Here is a 22,189-nt window from a genome sequence, read left to right as displayed (position 1 = left end):
CCCTACTATATATAATCTCACAGAGAATATTCTATTTCCTTAGGGTGCAATATTCAGTCAGATGTTTAATTATCTGCCTGATTGTTTTGTCGTTATAAAACTCAGTTTCATTTGGTAACGTGTTTCTTTTTTTATGATTAATAAAGTAGAAATATGTTTTTCTTTCCTGATCATCTAGATTTTAATCTCCTTGTACTTTTTAAGAATCTCCCTGCAAGTAAATCTTTCATTTACTTATATTTTGCCTTCCTTTCATCGATTTAGAGTTTAAGTTGATATTGTGTTGACATGTCGCTACTTTCCTGCATATTCCAAGAAATGGAGTTGCAAAGCCTTGGGGTTGTTTAGCGGTTTGGACATGGCCCAGAGAGCGACAGACACGTGTTCTCACAACAACAATATATTCAAAGATGGCGGATCCGGAATTATGGGTACAATACATAGGGGGAGTAACTCCTGACAGTCAACGATATAGGACTATTGGTAGCACAACAGTATTAATACATAATGTTGCAGGAGTAAAAACTAGAACAAAAATATTGTGACCATACACTTTATTCGGGAACTAACGAGACAAACACGATGGTTTCACAATATACACCTATATATGTGGCGGTTATCATTAAAAAGACCTATGTAACCGGCAGAACGGCTGGACGAGGACAGGTAAAGACACGAAAGAACACTCCTATAAGAAATTTAAAAATGAAATATAAAGATATAGAGAATATTTTTAGAAAATACTTGTGTATTAATGTTTCCACTCAAATTCAACTAGGTGAAAGTGAATGACTTATGTTGAATAACTTCATTACAATGTATACTATGAAAAAGGTAATTGGAAAAATGATAATGTTTGAGTTATACAAGACATTGTCCCCTCAAGATGTACACGTCATCAATGGCGATATCTCCAAGGTCACTTCCGCCAGTCATAGCTTCGAGGACGAACTAGAAAGTAGAAGTAAAATAGAAAACAAAAATATTAACAGAATTATCTAACACCAGATTAAAATCACAATTATATCAGAAAATAGTTCTATATTCTAAATGTACTGTTATAAACTAATACATCACTCTAGAGTGTTTTAGCAGAACAGGTATGTAGTAAGAAATTAATGTCAAAATGTAGTCATAATAAATTTATAAGTGTTTTAACTCAATCATTTCGAAAATAAAATAATTAAGCACGACTGAAATATGCTCACCTTAAAACTATCAGGACTAGAAATGCTTTCGCTGTATCTGTGCCACAGATTTCCTTGGTTTCCTTCGATTTCAGCCAAAACTTCATCATTTCCAGACATTCTGCGCACTAATCTGGCCTTCCTGGTGTCACTTCCGTACATGTAGTAATGGAATCGCATGCAGTAATCTCCTGCTGGGAGCTCAGGACTGATCAATCTGGTGGCGGAGTTATGGTTGTTCCTGGCGCTAGCCAGAGCGTAGTAACCTGCAGATGTATGTATTGCCAAATAAATATAAAGAAACATCTATTTTTTACATCGTAACAAATGTGCGTACATCCGAGTAGGTAAGAAAAGATTATGGTCTAATCACACAATTTATAGCATAGACTGTACATGGCGGTTAAGAAATTATAAATGCTTCTACGTAAAGTGAGTAAGCAAAATCACCGTGTATCCCAACACTATCAGTAACGGAATCATTTAAGGTGATTAGGGTAAGTATGATATGGAATATGTTACTGACCAATTCCGCTGCTGAAGTCGGCCTGTGGTCCGGTATCACCACTGGAGGATGGTCCCATATGTCTTTCAAGGTCGAAGTCATCAGTAGTGTCTTGTTCCCATTCACAGAAGTTGAACTCGAAGGTACATTTTGAGATCATACCTAAACGAGTTTTGACGATATTTCATTATTCCCTTCAGATTATTTTACCTTCATACATTTACACATATGTTTATGTAAAATTACCATGTTACATCGAATTTATTAAAAGTAATATTTCAGTTTCAAAAGATTTCTTCGAAACTTCCAAATTTAGAAGCTTTGACAAGTTATAGTCAAATCGTCTGTAGACAGACCAAAAGTTTTGAGACTACCATCGTGAAATGTCCTTTTCAAAAATTATTCTATAAAGTATATATTAATCTGACAATAGTCAGTTAAACTGACGACCAGAAAATGGAATCTGGTTTCAGAAACGAGACTAAAGATTCAGATATTAAAACGACTTTCAGTCTTTGTTTAGGTAAATCAGATGAACTTTGCATCAAATGAAGGTTCCTTACCTGACAGAAGGTCGAGTCTATTGCTGGTATCTGAAAAAAGGAACAAGATGATTATACTTTGTGTAAAATGTTACCCAAGCTTTCAAATGTTCTGTCTCATTACACACATGGAAGACACGCATGTTTAAACATTGAAATCAAAGGAAAAACAAATACGTCATATTCTTTTTTTATATTACTCAAATCATCTTGTCAAGCATTCAATGCACAACAAACATCAAACCAATTGTTATTCACACACAGAAGTGACATTGGATGGATTAGAGTGAGAGGTGTCTCTTGTTGAAGTCTTACCGGTTCCACATTCGTAAATCCTCTGGAGGTTGCTGACGTCGTAGTTGCTAAGACTGACCTTCCATGGGAACACCTGGCTTTCGTATCTAGCCTGAATAGTTGGCTTAGAGGGGTCCTTAGCATATGCGTAAGGGTAAAAGAATGTGATGGACTCAAAGTCGAATGGGTAGTTGAAAAATGTCGTGGCGTTTCCGACGGTGAAGAATTTTTGATCTTCTATAATATAGAAACAAACAGAGCGCTCGTATAGTATTGTTGTTACGGAAATAATACAATATACACGTGTACGTATATTAAAAAGACAGAAGGAAAAAAAATTTAATCAAGACGGCAGCATTTGATTACTTATGGCAAAATAGGAAATATATGCTAGATGGTGAAAGAAAGAAACACAAATGATTGTGACATTTAAGGTTTTAAACTTGCTAATTACACAATAAAATAAATATCCCTTTAAAAACATTAGACGAACGTACTCTCATCGATGTTGTCCATGTTGACGGTTACGTAGTTATCGCGGTCAGGACGGCGGAATTCATTGTAGAATCCAAGAGTGTAGACAAGGACCTGCATGATGTCGGCCTTGGCCATGTTGGGGTAGAGATGGATGGTCTGGGCACCACCTGACATGCCTGGTTGTCCGTCACCATACACACTATAAAATAGTATTTTACTTGACTATAGGAGCAATGTAAACAAACTGGTTGCGTTATTTAATTGGGAGCACATGTTCTCATAGTGGATATAGAAGAAAAATACAATAAGCTGTAAAACATAGCCGTTCATCTTAACAGGGTTCACATACTTTACTTCCTAAGGAAGGAGAAGGACAACTATTTCTTAAAAAGACCCCATTTAATCTGAAACGAAATAGTTTTACTTAAAATTTCCAGTGTCATAATTATAATATCCCATGTCAATATCGCGTCTTTGATGAATTGCAGATATCATTGTCATGCACTTTTATTCACTTCACAACAATTGCGAAACAAGTTTTGCCAGCTTATATTAATCACTCTTTTTGGCCCGGATGGGAGCGCGTAGGGGTCTGACTGTTAGAGGAAACCAGAGTACCCAGCGAAAACCCACATGGTCGGGTAGGTGACCCCTAACCTTTCCACGTCCTTGTCGGGAATCGAACAGCGGACATCTAGCTAGAAGGCGAGTGTGTTCCATTGCGCCATCCGACCACCCAATATATCATTATTGATAAGGTGACACTTGGAAATGAAAGCGCTTAATTTTAAAAGCGTCTTCAGATATAATGATATATTTTCCACGAATGTGTCTAATATTTGAGTATCTTTCAGTGTGCAGCACAATTTGTATTGGATATGTGTTTCTCTTCCCCAAACGACTTGATTTTCCAGTCATAGCAATTGCATGACGTCATTTCGACTATTTAATTACATGACTGACAACATCATGTTTACAAGAAGACCAGTACAGTAAGAGAATAAAAAAGTTCATTTTTTTATGTTAGAAATTGAGACAAATCAGGAATCTTCGCCCTCGAGTTGAGCTCATCCCAAATGCTGAAAGATATAAGTAATTACCCAGGAACGACTGTGAAGAGGGCGTAGTTGTCCTCATTCTTTCTCGGCACGAAAGACAGACAAGCTCTGGTGCCACTGAATGTACTCATCTGGATCTCCTGCATGGATGCTAGGATTTTCTCCAATGTAAACCCATCTAAAACATATTGGTGAACATTGAAATAGAACAAATCGTGAAAGAGATATTATAGTCATTTGCCAATGGAATTATCTCCCCGGAGAATGTTTTGAGGTATTTCATACCAAACTTACTCAGCTTTGACAGCAAACTTCATTTTCGATTACAAATTACACTAGTCCTCTCTATATAGCACTTGGTTAGCTGTAGCTAGTATCTCTAAATCAGACAGTGACAACAGTACAACAGCTTCCTCATTTTTATTATTTATCATTATTAATAAGTATAATGACATATCGTAATAGAGTATCGTATAGAAAACTTGACAATTGTAGTTGAGAAATCGTAGTTCAAATTCATAAATTGATGAGAGGATTTGAAGGAATGTAGACTGATAAATCATCATGGGCCAGTTTGATGGTCTTCACCCTTACCTTCGCCGCTGTGATATATCAAGTTACTTGAATTTGAATTGAGTTAAGCCCATTTTGTATCTTTATTGTTGATTGTGTTTGTTTTGTGGTTTATTCTTTGTCAGATATTCTTACCAATGCTTTTGTCGAATACGACTGGTACGACACCGAAAGGCCATAATCTACTCTTGTCTGTGAGGATGTTTCGTTTCTGTAAAACATTAAAAAAAGACATTTTTCATTAATTCTATCGTCGTGTTGTTCAATGCATAATGTCAACTTTTGACATTGGGAAGGGAAACAATGGCAAGATATGTCACCGCGGTATTCATGAAAGATACACGAATCTGTGACGACAAAGCAAAGCCATACTACTCTCTATTAGGATAATCTGCTATACAGATATGGGACCCATTCTTTGGTACAATTGAGGCAAGAAAAAATAGATAACAATTCAAAGCACTGTTCATGGAGTTAGGCATTGCAGTTGACCGATTTAGCAGAAGCGAAATAGACGCCGCCCAGGGATAGAGACTCCTTAAGTGATCAAAGCCTACGCTGAGATAAAATATTCTGCCCAGTCAGCAATCTTAGGATATCCGGAATCATGGTAAGGTTATTGGTACTCAGGATAAAATACTGTTATATTACATAGCGCTTAAAATCTTTGTTGAAATGAAAATGATATCATTATGACACGTGTGCTGGCGTCATTATTATTGTCATAAGATTCATTTGTGAATTCATTCCACACTTTCATTCAAGTAATATAGTGAAAGACTGTATTGATATTTTCAAGCTGACAATGCTTGGCGCGTTTGTGTATATAAAGTTTGAGTAGGTCAGTATTACCGGGGCACCTATCTTCTAGGTTACTTTGTTCGTGGACCTAAGTGGATAGCTTTGCAAATGTATCATCAGTGTACCCGATTTAAGTGTCGGTAGAGTCTGATAAGGGATATAGATAATAGAAGTGTTCCAATTCAGTGACAGGAGAACTAATACGACAGGTCGGGTACTCGTTGTTATAAATAGATATGAGATACAACTTTATGATAAATTTTATTGCCATCTCGTATAGATTTATGTATTGCACTTTTGACATGTCATTGAAAAGTTTTGAATTTGCTATGTATTTTTGCCAGAGGGGAAACTAGTTTGTGAGAGGTACATTCATTGCCGCCTGTGTTATCTAAGCCATCTAAATCCAATGCATTATTTCTACAGTGAAAGTAACACATCGACGTGATTGTAGCCTTAAAACTGTAATCGCTAAGGATACCAAATATAAAAGTACATGCACAACCTTGAAAATCACCTCTGAAAAACTTCAATGACAAACCGATTTTTTCGTACCTGTGTCTTGAGCGTGACACAGTTAGTGGTGTGACCTAGTGCTTGACATACCGGTGTATCCATACAACCAAACAATCCGTCTTTACAGGTACAATCACAGAATTACCGAAATGCTTCTCAAACAAATAAGCGAATATTTCAATTATCAAATAGAAATCAAGGAAACCAGAGAAATACCACGAAGAAAGCAATATACAAACAGAATAGACGATGAAACATATTGTGTCAAGAATTGTGTTCGGCGTCAATCCTTCCCGATTTCCTCCAATATTTTTGCGTATTGAATCAAGTTGCATGGATATTTATGCCAGTGCTGAAAGTCTTCTATATTACGACACAAAAGACAAACGATTATCATTATCATTGATGATTTCCTACTATTTATCAGTAAAAACTACCAAGAGATGTATTGCAGATAAGAAAGTCCTTTTGACTCGTGAGAATCTAATAAAATAGTGAGCCGACTTTGAAGGTCACCGATATGTTATCTTGTCGCGGAGTGAGGTATTGAGTAGGGCAAGTGATATGTCAGACAGTCACGGTGTCTAGGGCATGCATGCCATTCTAACTAGGGAGTAACTCAAGCGAACTTGGTGACAGGACTTACTGGCATATTGAGAATCGTACCAGGCTTATCTACAACGATATCAATTACTTACTGAAAGAAAAGCGATATTCCTGAGATTTTTTCGCTTTGTTTTTACTTTTTTTAGTTATTTAGTGTAGTTAACAGTTTCATAGTGTAGTTAACAGTTTGTTAGAGTAGTTAACAGTTTGTTAGAGTAGTTAACAGTTTGTTAGAGTAGTTAACAGTTTGTTAGAGTAGTTAACAGTTTGTTAGAGTAGTTAACAGTTTGTTAGAGTAGTTAACAGTTTGTTAGTGTAGTTAACAGTTTGTTAGTGTAGTTAACAGTTTGTTAGAGTAGTTAACAGTTTGTTAGAGTAGTTAACAGTTTGTTAGAGTAGTTAACAGTTTGTTAGAGTAGTTAACAGTTTCATAGAGTAGTTAACTGTTTAAATTGCAATATGTAAAGCATTTGAAAGCATTATTCGAAATTGACTTTTCGAAGGTTGCGCATGTCTTGACAACGGCATCAAAGAACTGTATCATGAACACATGATAGCATATCTTGAATAATACTGGTACTTATGGAAGCGTTCATCCAAACAGAGATTCAGCAGGTGTTTTTGAGTTCTTCAACATAATAGCTAGAGGCTGAGCCTGTAATTCTGTGTTCTTCAGAGAGTGTACTTTTGTGTACTTAAACACTACAGTTAGAGACTGAACTTTACTTTTGTGTTCCTCTTTCCTTTATGAATTGCTCTTTCCAATACTACACGTGCCATTTCATCGTGATTTGTATTCAGCATTGATAATGAAATTGATTATGCGACCCGAGTTAGAGTACCCTAGGTCATAATGCTGTATACTTATCAATCTGGCCTCTATTCTCTAGGTCTAAAGAAACAAACGCTTAAGGTATCATGACTGTTCACTGGGTCATAAGAAACAAACGCTTAAGGTTTCATGACACCATTGGTATTTACAGGTCATCCAAGCTATTAACATCGTAATGTACCTTGGCAACGCAAGGAAAGTAACTCACTAAATGTTGAAGTAGAAAGACGAGATAGGATTCATCATCCATTTGAAGTATTGTTTGATGCTCTCATTATAAATAATCTTTTTAAAGTCTTAATTGGCATCGTCATAGAGACATGTCTCTTTTGGGAAAGGTTTTCATCAAACAGCAAGATTACCGTTTAATTCAGTTACAGTCACTGCATCTACTTAACATACACAGAGATGTGTAGCTTATATGTGAAATTAACGTAACACGGTGACAGTTCAGTCTTTTGTGGTGCTATTTGAGGTAAAATTATCTAAAACTAAAAACTGTTTGCAGCAGCAACAACATATTTCAAAGTTTATGAGTCTACCCTTATAGAAAGTCGCATGTAGTAGTCTGAAAGCTGTATACGATTATCGGTAAAGAGGTAAAATTTTATCTTAGTATAAAAATATGATATACTGATGTTTCAAAAAAGACACATAATTGAAAAGCACCAGGTAACACAAGTTTAGATTTGGATAGAGTATAGCAACATCAGGTATAAAAATGTGAAAATGATGCTAAAGTTTAAAGCCTTGGAAGTAACTGAGAAAAATCCAGTTAGAGATGTGAGATATATCTTTTCGTCGAGAATTGCATATGGAAGTGCGGCTATATTATACAATGTATATGTATATACAAAGTGAACTATTTAAGCCTATTTAAATACAAGACAAGAATATAATTTCTGACCTGTCTCTGAGGAACGGCAAGGCAGCATGAGGTTAGAGCCAGGATGAGGATAAGTCGGATGTCCATGGTTAGTGTGTGGTGACTTCAGGAGATCTGGGCACCTAGTCAAAGACACCGGCACTTTTAAAACTTGAGACACGTGGTACGGTACGCCCTTGCCCTATCTGAAGAAACTCGTATACGTCCATCAGTCCAATAGGAATCCAGGTTATCACGTTAATTGAAACGCTTATCATCCGTTGTCATGACCTTTTGTTTTCACGCGTAAAATGTTTGGCGACACAACGTAGACGGCCGATAAATCTTTTCAAGTATATCAGTATTGATAATGATGCTTGCAGACGAGTTTAGTTAACTTTAGATCAATGGGGACATAATATATAATTAGCTGAATATGTTTGAGTTCTCAGTTTTCCTGTCAGTAAACTGTCCTATGGTTCCGTTGTTATCCTGATGGTATCTGAAGAAAGTGATATGAAAGACAAGTCTTGCAGAGCCTTGTATAGACATTTTCAATAAAAACTAACATATCACTTCAAACTTATGATACATTGCACACGATTCCGACTCGATATGACTGTCGTCCTGTCGTCATATATGACACTATATTTTTTGTCTGTAATTCTGGGTCAGTTCGGCAGTGTGCCACTAAGTACAATATGTCTGTGTTATATTGAACTGTAGAGAGTAAGAATGTGAGATAAGACAGTTCTGTCCTTCTACTGTTCTCCAGATCGGTGGAAAAAGTTGTATACACGTGAAAAAAACAAGCGATCAAAATATATTTACTTTGTTGTATTCTAAGCTCTAACAACTTTAAGTTTGGTAGCTTTTCAGTACTTGATGGTGTGTTTCTCCTTATATTTGGTAGATCTTCAGTACTTGTCGGTGTGTTTCCTTAGATTTGGTACCTCTTCAATACTTGTCGGCGTGTTTCTCCTTAGTTTTGATAGCTCTTCAGTACTTTTCGGTGTGTTTTTCCTTAGTTTTGATAGCTCTTCAGAACTTGTCGGTGTGTTTCTTCTTAGTTTTTGTAGCTCTTCAGTACTTGTCGGTGTGTTTCCTTAAAATTGGTAGCTCTTTAGTACTTGTCGGTGTGTTTTCCTTAGATTTGGTAGTTCTTCAGTACTTGTCGGTGTGTTTCTCCTTAGTTTTGGTAGCTCTTCTATACTTGTCGCGTGTTTCTCCTTAGTTTTGGTAGTTCTTCAGTACTTGTCGGTGTGTTTCTCCTTAGAATTGGTAACTCTTCGGTTCTTGTCGGTATGTTTCTCCTTAGATTTGGTAGTTCTTCAGTACTTGTCGGTGTGTTTCCTTAGATTTGGTAGCTCTTCAATACTTGTCGGCGTGTTTCTCCTTAGATTTGGTAGTTCTTCAGTACTTGTCGGTGTGTTTTTCCTTAGATTTGGTAGTTCTTCAGTACTTGTCGGTGTGTTTTTCCTTAGTTTTGGTAGCTCTTCTGTACTTGTCGGTGTGTTTCTCCTTAGGTTTGGTAGTTCTTCAGTACTCGTCGGTGTTCTTCCTTAGATTTGGTAGCTCTTCAGTACTTGTCGGTGTGTTTTTCCTTGGATTTGGTACCTCTTCAATACTTGTCGGCGTGTTTCTCCTTAGATTTGGTAGTTCTTCAGTACTTGTCGGTATGTTTTACCTTAGATTTAGTAGTTCTTCAGTACTTGTCGGTGTGTTTTCCCTTAGTTTTGGTAGCTCTTCAGAACTTGTCGGTGTTTTACCTTAGATTTGGTAGTTCTTCAGTACTTGTCGGTGTTTTACCTTAGTTTTGGTAGTTCTTCAGTACTTGTCGGTGTTTTACCTTAGTTTTGGTAGTTCTTCAATACTTGTCGGTGTGTTTCCTTAAATTTTGTAGTTCTTCAGTACTTGTCGGTGCGTTTTTCCTTGGATTTGGAAGTTCTTCAGTACTTGTCGGCGTGTTTTACCTTAGATTTGGTAGTTCTTCAGTACTTGTCGGTGTTTTACCTTAGTTTTGGTAGTTCTTCAGTACTTGTCGGTGTTTTACCTTAGTTTTGGTAGTTCTTCAGTACTTGTCGGTGTTTTACCTTAGATTTGGTAGTTCTTCAGTACTTGTCGGTGTTTTACCTTAGTTTTGGTAGTTCTTCAGTACTTGTCGGTGTTTTACCTTAGACTTGTCGGTGTGTTTTTCCTTAGATTTGGTAGTTCTTCAGTACTTGTCGGTGTGTTTTCCCTTAGTTTTGGTAGCTCTTCTGTACTTGTCGGTGTTCTTCCTTAGATTTGGTAGCTCTTCAGAACTTGTCGGTGTTTTACCTTAGATTTGGTAGTTCTTCAGTACTTGTCGGTGTTTTACCTTAGTTTTGGTAGTTCTTCAGTACTTGTCGGTGTTTTACCTTAGTTTTGGTAGTTCTTCAATACTTGTCGGTGTGTTTCCTTAAATTTTGTAATTCTTCAGTACTTGTCGGTGCGTTTTTCCTTAGATTTGGTAGTTCTTCAGTACTTGTCGGTGTGTTTCCTTAAATTTTGTAGTTCTTCAATACTTGTCGGTGTGTTTTCCTTAGATTTGGTAATTCTTCAGTACTTGTCTTTGTGTTTTTCTCTCGATGACTGATATTACGTCTCTTTGATTGTTCTGTCTTTATCATTTGTAACAGTTCCTTTTGTGTTTATTTGTGTTTTGGTGTCTCTCAATTCAGTGGGTTCTTTCCCTTTTTTTTGATATAATGTAACTTCAATTGACACATCGATGAATTTACATTTTGATTTATATATATGTTGTCTCCCCACTTCCTGTTGCTGTGTGTGTTTTGCTTTGGGTAATGTCACCGCTTTTTCGATTTGCCTTGTTAAATTCTTTCACCCAACTTCATTGTAAAACGAAGCGACAAAGCCATCGGCTAGCCGAAAAGAACAGAGAAAAAACATTCCAAAAGGAAAAAGAATCTCTATTACAACTGGCAAAGCAAACGTGGAATTGTGTTTTGTTTTCTTTTCCGAAAGTTCAATAGTCAAACAACAGTACTGCATATTTATACAATGACAAATGTGAAAACACCACACCCAAACAGTATCAGAATGAACATGTATTTAAACGCAATACATTGCATCATTGTAGTCTATTGGTTTTTTTCTTATATTTTTATAACCTGCTTTAATGGTGCCAATATTCTCTTCCATTATAAATGCAATTTACAATATTCGTGAAATGAGATAAAAACATCGTCTTATCATTTAAGTAAGACATGAATTTACATGTCCGATCTCCAATGACACCGAATAGCCTGTTTTGTCTGTGTCACTGCTATGGATGCAACATCCTGTGATTTTGTAAAATGTTATCAAACATCAATAAGGTAGTTGGATTAGAAGGTTATTATTAAAAGTTTATGACCTGTATTAGCTTGTGTTTATTTTGTACACACGTGTTTAAGTTCTCACAACATCAGCTAGATTATCATTTCATTCATTTTAAATCTATGCTGGATATCTTAGTTTTATCGCCATGCTTGCTCTTGTGAAAGCCTTTTGGGTTTACACATACTGTATTTAGAACAATATGTATTAATGCCATATTACTATTTCATGTATACTGCAAAATTGATCTTGACTTGAATTGTAGCAGTGTATGTTGAGTCTACATAAGGATATATATATTGGTAGTTCTGTGTACTCTAAAAACCGTGCTATCAGCAACACTAGACACAACATCAGTTAGCGGGGTACGTCGCCCGGTTCTACCAATGTCAAGTTATATAAGGACAGGGTGACTAAGAATGATAAGAATGGCCGAAATAACATGGCTGTACATACATCTCTCGGGTCACACAGAGTTATACTCAGCGCATGCGCATCACTTAATTTCTGGTATTTTTGCATTAACACTCTAATTTCGAAATATTAGTATAAAAAAATCGACATTATTTGGTCTCCAGTAGAGAATATTACATATTAAGTGATTTTGTTTCGCTTCTAACTTGACTGAAAAATATAACGATATGAAGTTGAGTACCATCATTAACGGGCATAGTGATGGCTCCACGCAGGACACAGTTTGGGGCAAAGTGAGATTGATAAGTAAACGATCTTATGTCTCAATGGAATTGTGTATCAAACAGGCTTACCTAACTTTTATACGGCCAAACAATGTCAATATTATAATGTCTGTAATCTTGTGAAATAAATGGATATATTGTAACTTCTATCTTTCCTTGTCATGGGTAGTTGTAGCATTTCTATATTCACATTTGACCTTTACGTTAAGAAATACTACAAAGATAATTCTGGTTTTGACAATAAACACAAAGGAAGGCTATTATCGACTTGGGGGTGTATTGTTAATGATAATCTGTTCAGGGGAGCTTAAAGTTTCCAAGAAGAATGGTGACCTCATGATAACTTTCTTTTTCAACAATAATCCACACAGGGAATTAATAGATAGCTACTAGTTTATTAGAGCAAGGTGAATTTACCTACTGTTTCGCCTGTGTGATTTACAAAGTGGATAAACAAATTTCGCAATAATAATAAATGAAGTACATTTCTTTTGATAGTTAGCTGGCAAGTATGTTAAGCCGGGCTCATTTATAGGTACACGGAACATTCTTTGAACAAATAACTATTAAAAAGACAAGACGAAAATGCCTAATTAGAAACAAATTCAGCTTTTGTCAGCTTCATGTTTTCGATTCGAAGTTTTTTTTTTTTTTTTTTTACAGAAAAACGATATAGTTATGATGATTGTAATTCAAAATGTGAATAAGGTTATGAAGCAAGGTATGTGTAATAGGACTGTACTTGTAGAACTCTGTATCAGTAGGGTCACGTATTGATATCACGATTGTTGTCTTCCGTCACAAAACCACAAAACCACAACTACGTTTTACAGTTTCGGAGGTGTCCACTATGTAAACACAAATGTACCCAATGACCCTGATTTATAAACATTGATCCTGTTGGTGTATTTGTGTTTTGATGTTCTGTTCTAAGGTCATTCGTTTGAAGAGTAGATACCTTAAAATGGATACTGTTAACGCTACGTTGTTAGAGCGGGAATGGGTTTGTGGGAATGAGTTTGTGGGAATGGGTTTGTGGAAATGGGACTGAGGTTCGCTTATAAACACGTTCAGGCTATTTCAGGAGGATCGCCATTCTAAACCAGCCTTTTTCTAGAGTGATATCAGGAATATTTCTTTTTGTAGCTAGCTCCTGGTTCGTTACACGGAGTATCTCAAAACTGTTTGCTTTGATTTCTTCTTGTCTGGCAATGGTCTTCATAGAGGTGTCTCAGTGACAGTGGTATTTTGAAGTCTGACCTAGGTGTTCACAGCGTTTAATTCCTGCTTCTTTCCTTTTCCTTCCCGGTGTTTAAACCTCACACAAAATTCTCAACATCCAGCCTATCAGGTTGATCATACATTGTTAAAATCCAATGTACACATTCTTTTTCGATATAATTAGAATATTGTTTTTCTCTGTGTACTTAGTCGTATCACGTCCAAGCCATGAAGTATATATACGACGTGTATCGAAGTATTGCCACTCAAACCATCAGTATATCGACTGAACAGTAATTAGCGCGTGTATCAAGTGATCGACTGAACAGTAATTAGCATGAGTATCAAGTGATTGACTGAACAGTAATTAGCATGAGTATCACGTAATCGACTGTACAGTAAATAGCATCAAGTGATCGACTGAGCAGTAATTAGCACGTGTATCAAGTGATCGACTGAACAGTAATTAGCGTGTGTATCAAGTGATCGACTGAGCAGTAATTAGCATGAGTATCAAGTGATTGACTGAACAGTAATTAGCATGAGTATCACGTGATCGACTGGACAGTAATTAGCATGTGTATCAAGTGATCGACTGAACAGCAATTAACATGTGTATCAAGTGATCGACTGAACAGTAATTAGCGTGTGTATCAGGTGATCGACTGAGCAGTAATTAGCATGAGTATCAAGTGATTGACTGAACAGTAATTAGCGCGTGTATCAAGTGACCGACTGAACAGTAATTAGCATGAGTATCAAGTGATCAACTGAACAGTAATAACTTGTGTATCAAGTGATCGACTGAACAGTAATTAGCATGTGTATCAAGTGATCGACTGAACAGCAATTAACATGTGTATCAAGTGATCGACTGAACAGTAATTAGCGTGTGTATCAGGTGATTGACTGAACAGTAATTAGCATGAGTATCAAGTGATCAACTGAACAGTAATTAGCGCGTGTATCAAGTGACCGACTGAACAGTAATTAGCATGAGTATCAAGTGATCAACTGAACAGTAATAAGCGCGTGTATGAAGTGATCAACTGAACAGTAATTAGCACGAGTATCACGTGATCGACTGTACAGTAAATAGCATCAAGTGATCAACTGAACAGTAATTAGCATGAGTATCAAGTGATCAACTGAACAGTAATTAGCATGAGTATCAAGTGATCAACTGAACAGTAATTAGCATGAGTATCAAGTGATCTACTGAACAGTAATTAGCATGAGTATCAAGTGATCAACTGAACAGTAATTAGCACGAGTATCAAGTGATCAACTGAACAGTAATTAGCATGAGTATCAAGTGATCAAATGAACAGTAATGAGCATGAGTATCACGTGATCGTCTGAAGCATAATTAGTTATAGGCTTACATAAAACGAAATTCCTAATGACCTTTTTGGTCGCATTTTTTTTTATTCCGTCTAAAAAAATAATGAATTTCCGACAAAAATTAAATAGAATCTATTGCAATTTTGATTGGAAATTATAGGCCCAAAATCATGAAATATATCATCTCCGCTTCCAAGGGTTCTAGTTTTTTTTATGGTCATTAGAATAATTGTCATGGGCAGAAGGGATGTCACTGCTCCTGGATGTCTCATTCCTATCTAGGGTTGCCGGTCATGTTCTACGGTAATTTATTGTATATAGGAAACAATAGTTCAGATATATTTTAGTGATTGATTAAAAAAAATCATGCTCTGTGTTACCAGTTATTACTAGCATGTGGACAACATAAATCTGTACTATCAATACCAACATTTAGTTTCCGATATTCATAAAAATAACCTTGTTGAAAGAAATGTGTCTGATTAACGATGGCACAATTATGATATCTTACACATGATCTAATTTCATTTTTCGTCAAAATTATATGGAATAAACGTCATCAGAGACTTCGCATAATATTGGCTGTTTCGCTAACCATCCACATACAGAAGCCTAAGGAGGCGTACCAGTTAAGGTCAATCCGAGGCCAATAATTGGTAAGGTCCCTTATTTGGTAATTATCTTTTACATACTTATCCATTGGAGTGAAAGTTGTAGTCGGTATCGAATCTTATGGATTACAATGACAGAAATATTATCAGAAACAGATAAAGTAGCGAAAGCATGTTGTAGGTCACAATGTAATACGATTTATATAAGGTTATTTAAGCATCGAATTGGTTTAGAAATGATCTAAAAACTTCCATTTCAACCTTGCGATACCACCGTAGAGGAATCAGAATGTACAGAGTATATTTCACAAATTACTAACAGTACATGACCCAGAGATGCCTGATCAAGACACAAGAATTAGATCAATTTCATTTCAATTAGCTTCGTTTAGAAGATCACTCGTCCGATTATTATGAAATATGGTGGCGCCGATGGAAGTTAGATATCTATCCGGTAAAATACTGTGTGATTCCCCCCCCCCCGACCCCATTGAGGAGTTAATCAGTGGTTCGCATAAATTTTATTTTATGTCAGTTCTCTCATTTAAACCCCAACATAAGCTCTTTGTGCTTCTGGAGGCGTAGCCTTGTATGATCAGTTGTCAGATCGGGTAATAATGTAACATATAGATGAAAACTGTGTGATTTAGACGTTTTGCAGCCACACTTCTTCCGGTAGACTGTTCCCAATATCTACAACTCTGTTCATAAGCAAGCTCTATGTAGTACTTAGCCTAGACCGTGGTTTAATCGTTTTTATTTTTCGAATGACCTCTTTAGTAGAGTTAACAGGATCCGTAGTGAACACGTTTTCTTTCTCCAAAACATCAATACTGTTCATAATTTTGTAGACTTGAACTAAGTCCGCCCGTGCCCTGTCCAAGGACACACCATCAGAGCACTGTCGTGATATCGTCGTGGGTTGTCACCATTCTCAATTCAATATTCATTTATGAGTTTTATGTAAAAAAAAATAAACATACAAAAGCAAAATAAAAACAAACAAACAAACAAAACCTACATCATTTATACGTAATTTCTGAGAGGCATCAACAATTAAAATGTTTTACGGTCGAGTATTATTCAAAATAAGTTAATACTTCTCCTCAGTTAATACTACTTTATCTATTTGACAATAAATCAGGACCATTATCTTATCCGCGTCCGGTTTCTTTCCTATTTTAGAAGACCATATATATTTTGGTATCCTGTGTAAGCAAAACGATATCAAGAATACATTAATAAATACTCATCTGTGTCACTAAATCATCCATGTAAACGCCCATACAATGAAAACTGCATTCATCATCATAGTAAAGGCTGAACGCCTCTATTTACTTGACAACAGAAAACGCCCATCAGTACTGACAAATGTCACTTTGATTAAACGTGAAAATTGATGACGTTAGCTGTATACGTGTATACCCCAATTTAACACTATCCTATAAGGAAATCTTACAAAATGTGTATTTAACTTTGGAGTTATATTAATTGACTATGAGAAGTGTTATTGGGAATGTAAACAAGGCTTTACTTCGAATCTATTTATTTTTCGATAAGAATGATATAGTAGAATAGGGGCGATACGAGCTATGAAAAGCGTTATCAAGTACAACCTATTTGACTAAAAACCTGCGTCAGCATGCATTTCGCACTTCATTGAAAGCGAGAAAGTATCGTACGACGTGGTAAACGGTTTCGTAGATAATACTTTTGTTAAGCTGTAGCAATTCATTCGATATCAAATAGTATTGATGCCTTTATATTAAGCAAATGTGATAAACGTTGACGTCAGAAGCAAGCTTGAAGTGTATATCTTATATAAATCATTTTGTGTTGTTTGTGATAAGTCTTGACTAAGTACATTCTGAGTTTAATTAGCAGAATATAACAAGATGCTCCAAACGTTTTGGACAAAACTTAAAAAAATACGCTTAAGTTCTTCATTATACGGCGGAAGAAAATTTCAATAGCTCCATAGATATACAATTATTAGCTGTAGAAAATGTTGTTACGACTCAATAGAATATTATTTCAACGCTGTTAGCTTTATAAATTGTTACGACTCTATAGAATGCTACTTCGATATCTCGAGCTTGATACATTGTTCTTACGACTCAAAAGAACGCTATTTTGCTGTCGGGAGCGTTATACGTTGTTGTTTTGACTCAATAAGATGCTATTTTGATGTCGTTAGTTTCATAAATTGTTGCTACGATTCAATAGGATATTATTTCGATGTCGTGAGTTTTACAATTTTATTGCGACTTAAAAAATGTTATTTTGATGTCTTGAGCTTTATAGATTGTTGTTACGATTCAATAGGATGCTATTTCGCTGTCGGAAGCTTTACTATTTTTTGTTACGACCCAAGAAAATGTTATTTTGATATCTGGAGCTTGATAAATTGTTTTAACTACTCAATAGGATGCTAGTTCGACGTTTTTTTGTTTTTCAAGTTGTTGTTACCACTCAACATAATGTTATTTCGTTGTCATTCGCTCTATAAATCGATGTTACGACTCTATAGAATGCTACTTCGATATCTCGAGCTTGATAAATTCTTGTTACGACTCAAAAGAATGTTATGTCGATGTCTTGCGCTTGATAATTTGTTGTTACGATTCAGAAAGATTTGATTTCGATGTCTTGAGCTTGATAAATTGTTTTAACTACTTAACATGATGCTATTTCGATGTCGTTTGTTTTCAAGTTGTTGTAACGACTCAATAGGATGCCATTTCGAAGTCGTGAGCTTTATCAATTGATGTTCTGATTTAATAGGCAGTAGGTTGTTATTTGATGTTGTTAGCTTTATTATTCATTGTCACGATTTAATAGGATGTTATTTCGATGTCTTCTTATAAACTGTTTTCACGACTCAAAAGGATGCTATGTCGAATTTATTAACTTGATAAAGTGTTGGTACTACTCAATATGATGTTATTTCGATGTTTTCAGCTTTATTTAGCTGTCACTTTATACAATACTGAGTAAACGGGTGACTCTAAAACTGTATACAATACTGAGTAAATTGAGGACTCTCTTATTGTATACAATACTGAGTAAATTGAGGACTCTCTTATTGTATACAATACTGAGTTAATTGAGGACTCTCTTATAGTATACAATACTGAGTTAATTGAAGACTCTCTTATTGTATACAATACTGAGTTAATTGAAGACTCTCTTATTGTATACAATACTGAGTAAATTGGTTCCTCGCTATCTGTATAGAATACTGAGTTAATTGGTTCCTCGCTATCTGTATAGAATACTGAGTTAATTGGTTCCTCGCTATCTGTATATAATACTGAGTTAATTGGTTCCTCGCTATCTGTATATAATACTGAGTTAATTGGTTCCTCGCTATCTGTATATAATACTGAGTAAATTGGTTCCTCGCTATCTGTATATAATACTGAGTAAATTGGTTCCTCGCTATCTGTATAGAATACTGAGTTAATTGGTTCCTCGCTATCTGTATATAATACTGAGTTAATTGGTTCCTCGCTATCTGTATATAATACTGAGTTAATTGGTTCCTCGCTATCTGTATATAATACTGAGTTAATTGGTTCCTCGCTATCTGTATATAATACTGAGTTAATTGGTTCCTCGCTATCTGTATATAATACTGGGTTAATTGGTTCCTCGCTATCTGTATATAATACTGAGTTAATTGGTTCCTCGCTATCTGTATATAATACTGAGTAAATTGGTTCCTCGCTATCTGTATATAATACTGAGTTAATTGGTTCCTCGCTATCTGTATAGAATACTGAGTTAATTGGTTCCTCGCTATCTGTATATAATACTGAGTTAATTGGTTCCTCGCTATCTGTATATAATACTGAGTTAATTGGTTCCTCGCTATCTGTATAGAATACTGAGTTAATTGGTTCCTCGCTATCTGTATATAATACTGAGTTAATTGGTTCCTCGCTATCTGTATATAATACTGAGTTAATTGGTTCCTCGCTATCTGTATAGAATACTGAGTTAATTGGTTCCTCGCTATCTGTATATAATACTGAGTTAATTGGTTCCTCGCTATCTGTATATAATACTGAGTTAATTGGTTCCTCGCTATCTGTATATAATACTGAGTTAATGTGGGATTCTATAAAAGTATTCAATACTGAGTAAATGGTAGACTCTCTAAATGTATATAATATTGAGGTAATGGGGACACTATACTTGTTTATAATACTGGATAACTGGGGAATTCTCTATCTGTATGCAGTACCCGAGGTAATGGGGACACTATGCTTGTTTATAATACTGAGTAAATGGGGACTCTCTTACTGTATACAATATAGGAGGTACATTTTGAACGTAGGGAGCAGTCATTATTTAAGAATATATTACTGAGGACCATATTCTAACACAGTGAGTTCACACATTACACATAGTGCAGAAATCAGCCAGCATCCACTCTCTGATATGTACAACTTGTAATGTTTAAAGGTGACCATTCCTTACATATATACTACTGGTTACAGCAGAGTGTCTCAAATTGTAGCATCTTGACATTGTCAAATGTATACCTGTTCAAAGGATTGCATAATTACGTAGCGGATTTTTTTTCACGAATTGTGATAATTATTGGTATATTACAATTAATATCATTGACTTGTTAAACTATACCAAAATGAAACAATAAACAATAAATGTTTCTATATATTGTGATTAAGATTGTTTGTAACAAATTCATAGAAAGAACATGTTTCACTGACTAATTTGTAAGTGTAATACCAAGTTTAGAAATGTCACGTTTCTTTTCAACATAATTCAGTCCCGCACTGACGCATTATCAGATTTGGAATTCTTCTGAAAGCAAAAGGTATGCTGGGGAACTGATTTCTCATGAAACAAATTTTGTTTTATTATATTAAGAATATCTACAACCGTCTTATTACAATGCGATCGTGATGGACGATAGAATGTTGCTATTGACAGTAGTAAATACACGGGACTCTTCTTTGTAGTAAGGGCGGGACCATAAACTTTAACATGGCGGCAATCTCTTTTCAATACTGCCTTTCATTTCGTTGACAACCGCTGACATGCGATTTACCTCCACGAATTCTTAAGACATCGAATCGAGATTTTAATATATGAAATACATGAAAGTCGCTGATCATGTCAAAAAACTTCGGGATAGCCCAACAGGTTACGTATATTATAGATAATTAGACAGAGGAAATTCAAACACATGTGTAAAATACAACGCCAACACTGAAATTTAGTACAAGCAGGTTTATATTTAAAATTATATATTTTTTTATAAAAACAATTACCATATTGTAAGTTTAAAAACAAACACACAATCAAGGAATTACAGTTTTGAAACGTCGGTAGAAGAGGTAAACTTTTCTTTCATGTGCTGGTCATCTTGCAGTCATCGTAGTGCACGTAGATGAATGTAATTTGTCTGTTACGTGAAGGCTATGTAGATATCTGTAACAAAGGCAAGGTAAATAGCACTGGTATGATGTCAATAACTACTAGAGTTGCTCCCCTTGTTTCTAATCGCTCTGATGATGAGGGATTATATCGGTCTATGTGAACACAATCTCGATTCACACTCGTTAAAAAGGACAAATAGGACAAGGAGACTAAGACACGATATTCTGAAAAGCGCGTTAAGTTAAAAAAACTTCTGCTTCATCGACGGCACACGTCATGTCAATATTTGTCAATTAGATTAACAAAAGCCAAGTTCTCAAATAAGTAATTACTGTGAGGAAGTTATCAGTATACTGAAAGCAAGTCAAAGAAACAAACTACTTAAAATCTTAAGGACAAATTACTGGGAGGAAGGCGTAAGAACAAATTATGGGGTCGAATGTAAAGGACAAATTACTGGGAGGAAGGCGTAAGAACAAATTATGGGGTCGAATGTAAAGGACAAATTACCGGGAAGAAAACGGACGGGCAAATTACTGGAAGGAAAACATAAGAAAATTACTGGGACGAAATCTTAAAGACAAATTACTGGGAGAAAGACATCTGAAAATTACTGATAGTCACAGTTGCAAATTACTAATACGAAACAATAATGACAAATTACTGGAACGAAGTTATGAAGACAAATGACTGTGATGAAACCAACAGCATTGATAAATTAGAGGAGATAATCTAGACAAGTAACTCCGGACTAATTACTGGGAGGAGATAATGTAGACAAGTAACTCCGGACTAATTACTGGGAGGAGATAATGTAGACAAGTAACTCCGGACTAATTACTGGGAGGAGATAATGTAGACAAGTAACTCCGGACTAATTACTGGGAGGAGATAATGTAGACAAGTAACTCCGGACTAATTACTGGGAGGAGATAATGTAGACAAGTAACTGCGGACTAATTACTGGGAGGAGATGATGTAGACAAGTAACTCCGGACTAATTACTGGGAGGAGATGATGTAGACAAGTAACTCCGGACTAATTACTGGGAGGAGATGATGTAGACAAGTAACTCCGGACTAATTACTGGGAGGAGATGATGTAGACAAGTAACTCCGGACTAATTATTGGGAGGAGATGATGTAGACAAGTAACTCCGGATTAATTACTGGGAGGAGATAATGTAGACAAGTAACTCCGGACTAATTACTGGGAGGAGATGATGTAGACAAGTAACTCCGGACTAATTACTGGGAGGAGATGATGTAGACAAGTAACTCCGGACTA

At 35.8% G+C, this 22,189-nt stretch overlaps 1 protein-coding gene across 1 annotated transcript; it reads right to left on the bottom strand.

The window, feature by feature from the left end:
• Nucleotides 1-861: 861 nt before the first annotated feature.
• LOC132561484 (meprin A subunit alpha-like) lies at nt 862-8,364 on the bottom strand. The gene is made up of 9 exons (XM_060226193.1): nt 8,299-8,364; nt 4,772-4,847; nt 4,106-4,241; nt 3,026-3,204; nt 2,550-2,765; nt 2,256-2,285; nt 1,714-1,854; nt 1,209-1,453; nt 862-951 (listed from the first exon to the last, which is right to left on the bottom strand). Exons 1-9 carry the CDS (start codon nt 8,362-8,364, stop codon nt 862-864), a joined length of 1,179 nt encoding a protein of 392 aa, XP_060082176.1.
• Nucleotides 8,365-22,189: the final 13,825 nt, after the last annotated feature.

The sequence above is a fragment of the Ylistrum balloti genome, unplaced genomic scaffold (assembly GCF_031769215.1).
Source record: "Ylistrum balloti isolate Yb309-2 unplaced genomic scaffold, AGI_CSIRO_Ybal_v1 Utg371212, whole genome shotgun sequence".
NCBI lineage: Eukaryota > Metazoa > Mollusca > Bivalvia > Pectinida > Pectinidae > Ylistrum > Ylistrum balloti.
The sequence above is the reverse complement of the archived record's forward strand: the minus strand, read 5'-3'. Positions and strand labels throughout refer to the sequence as shown.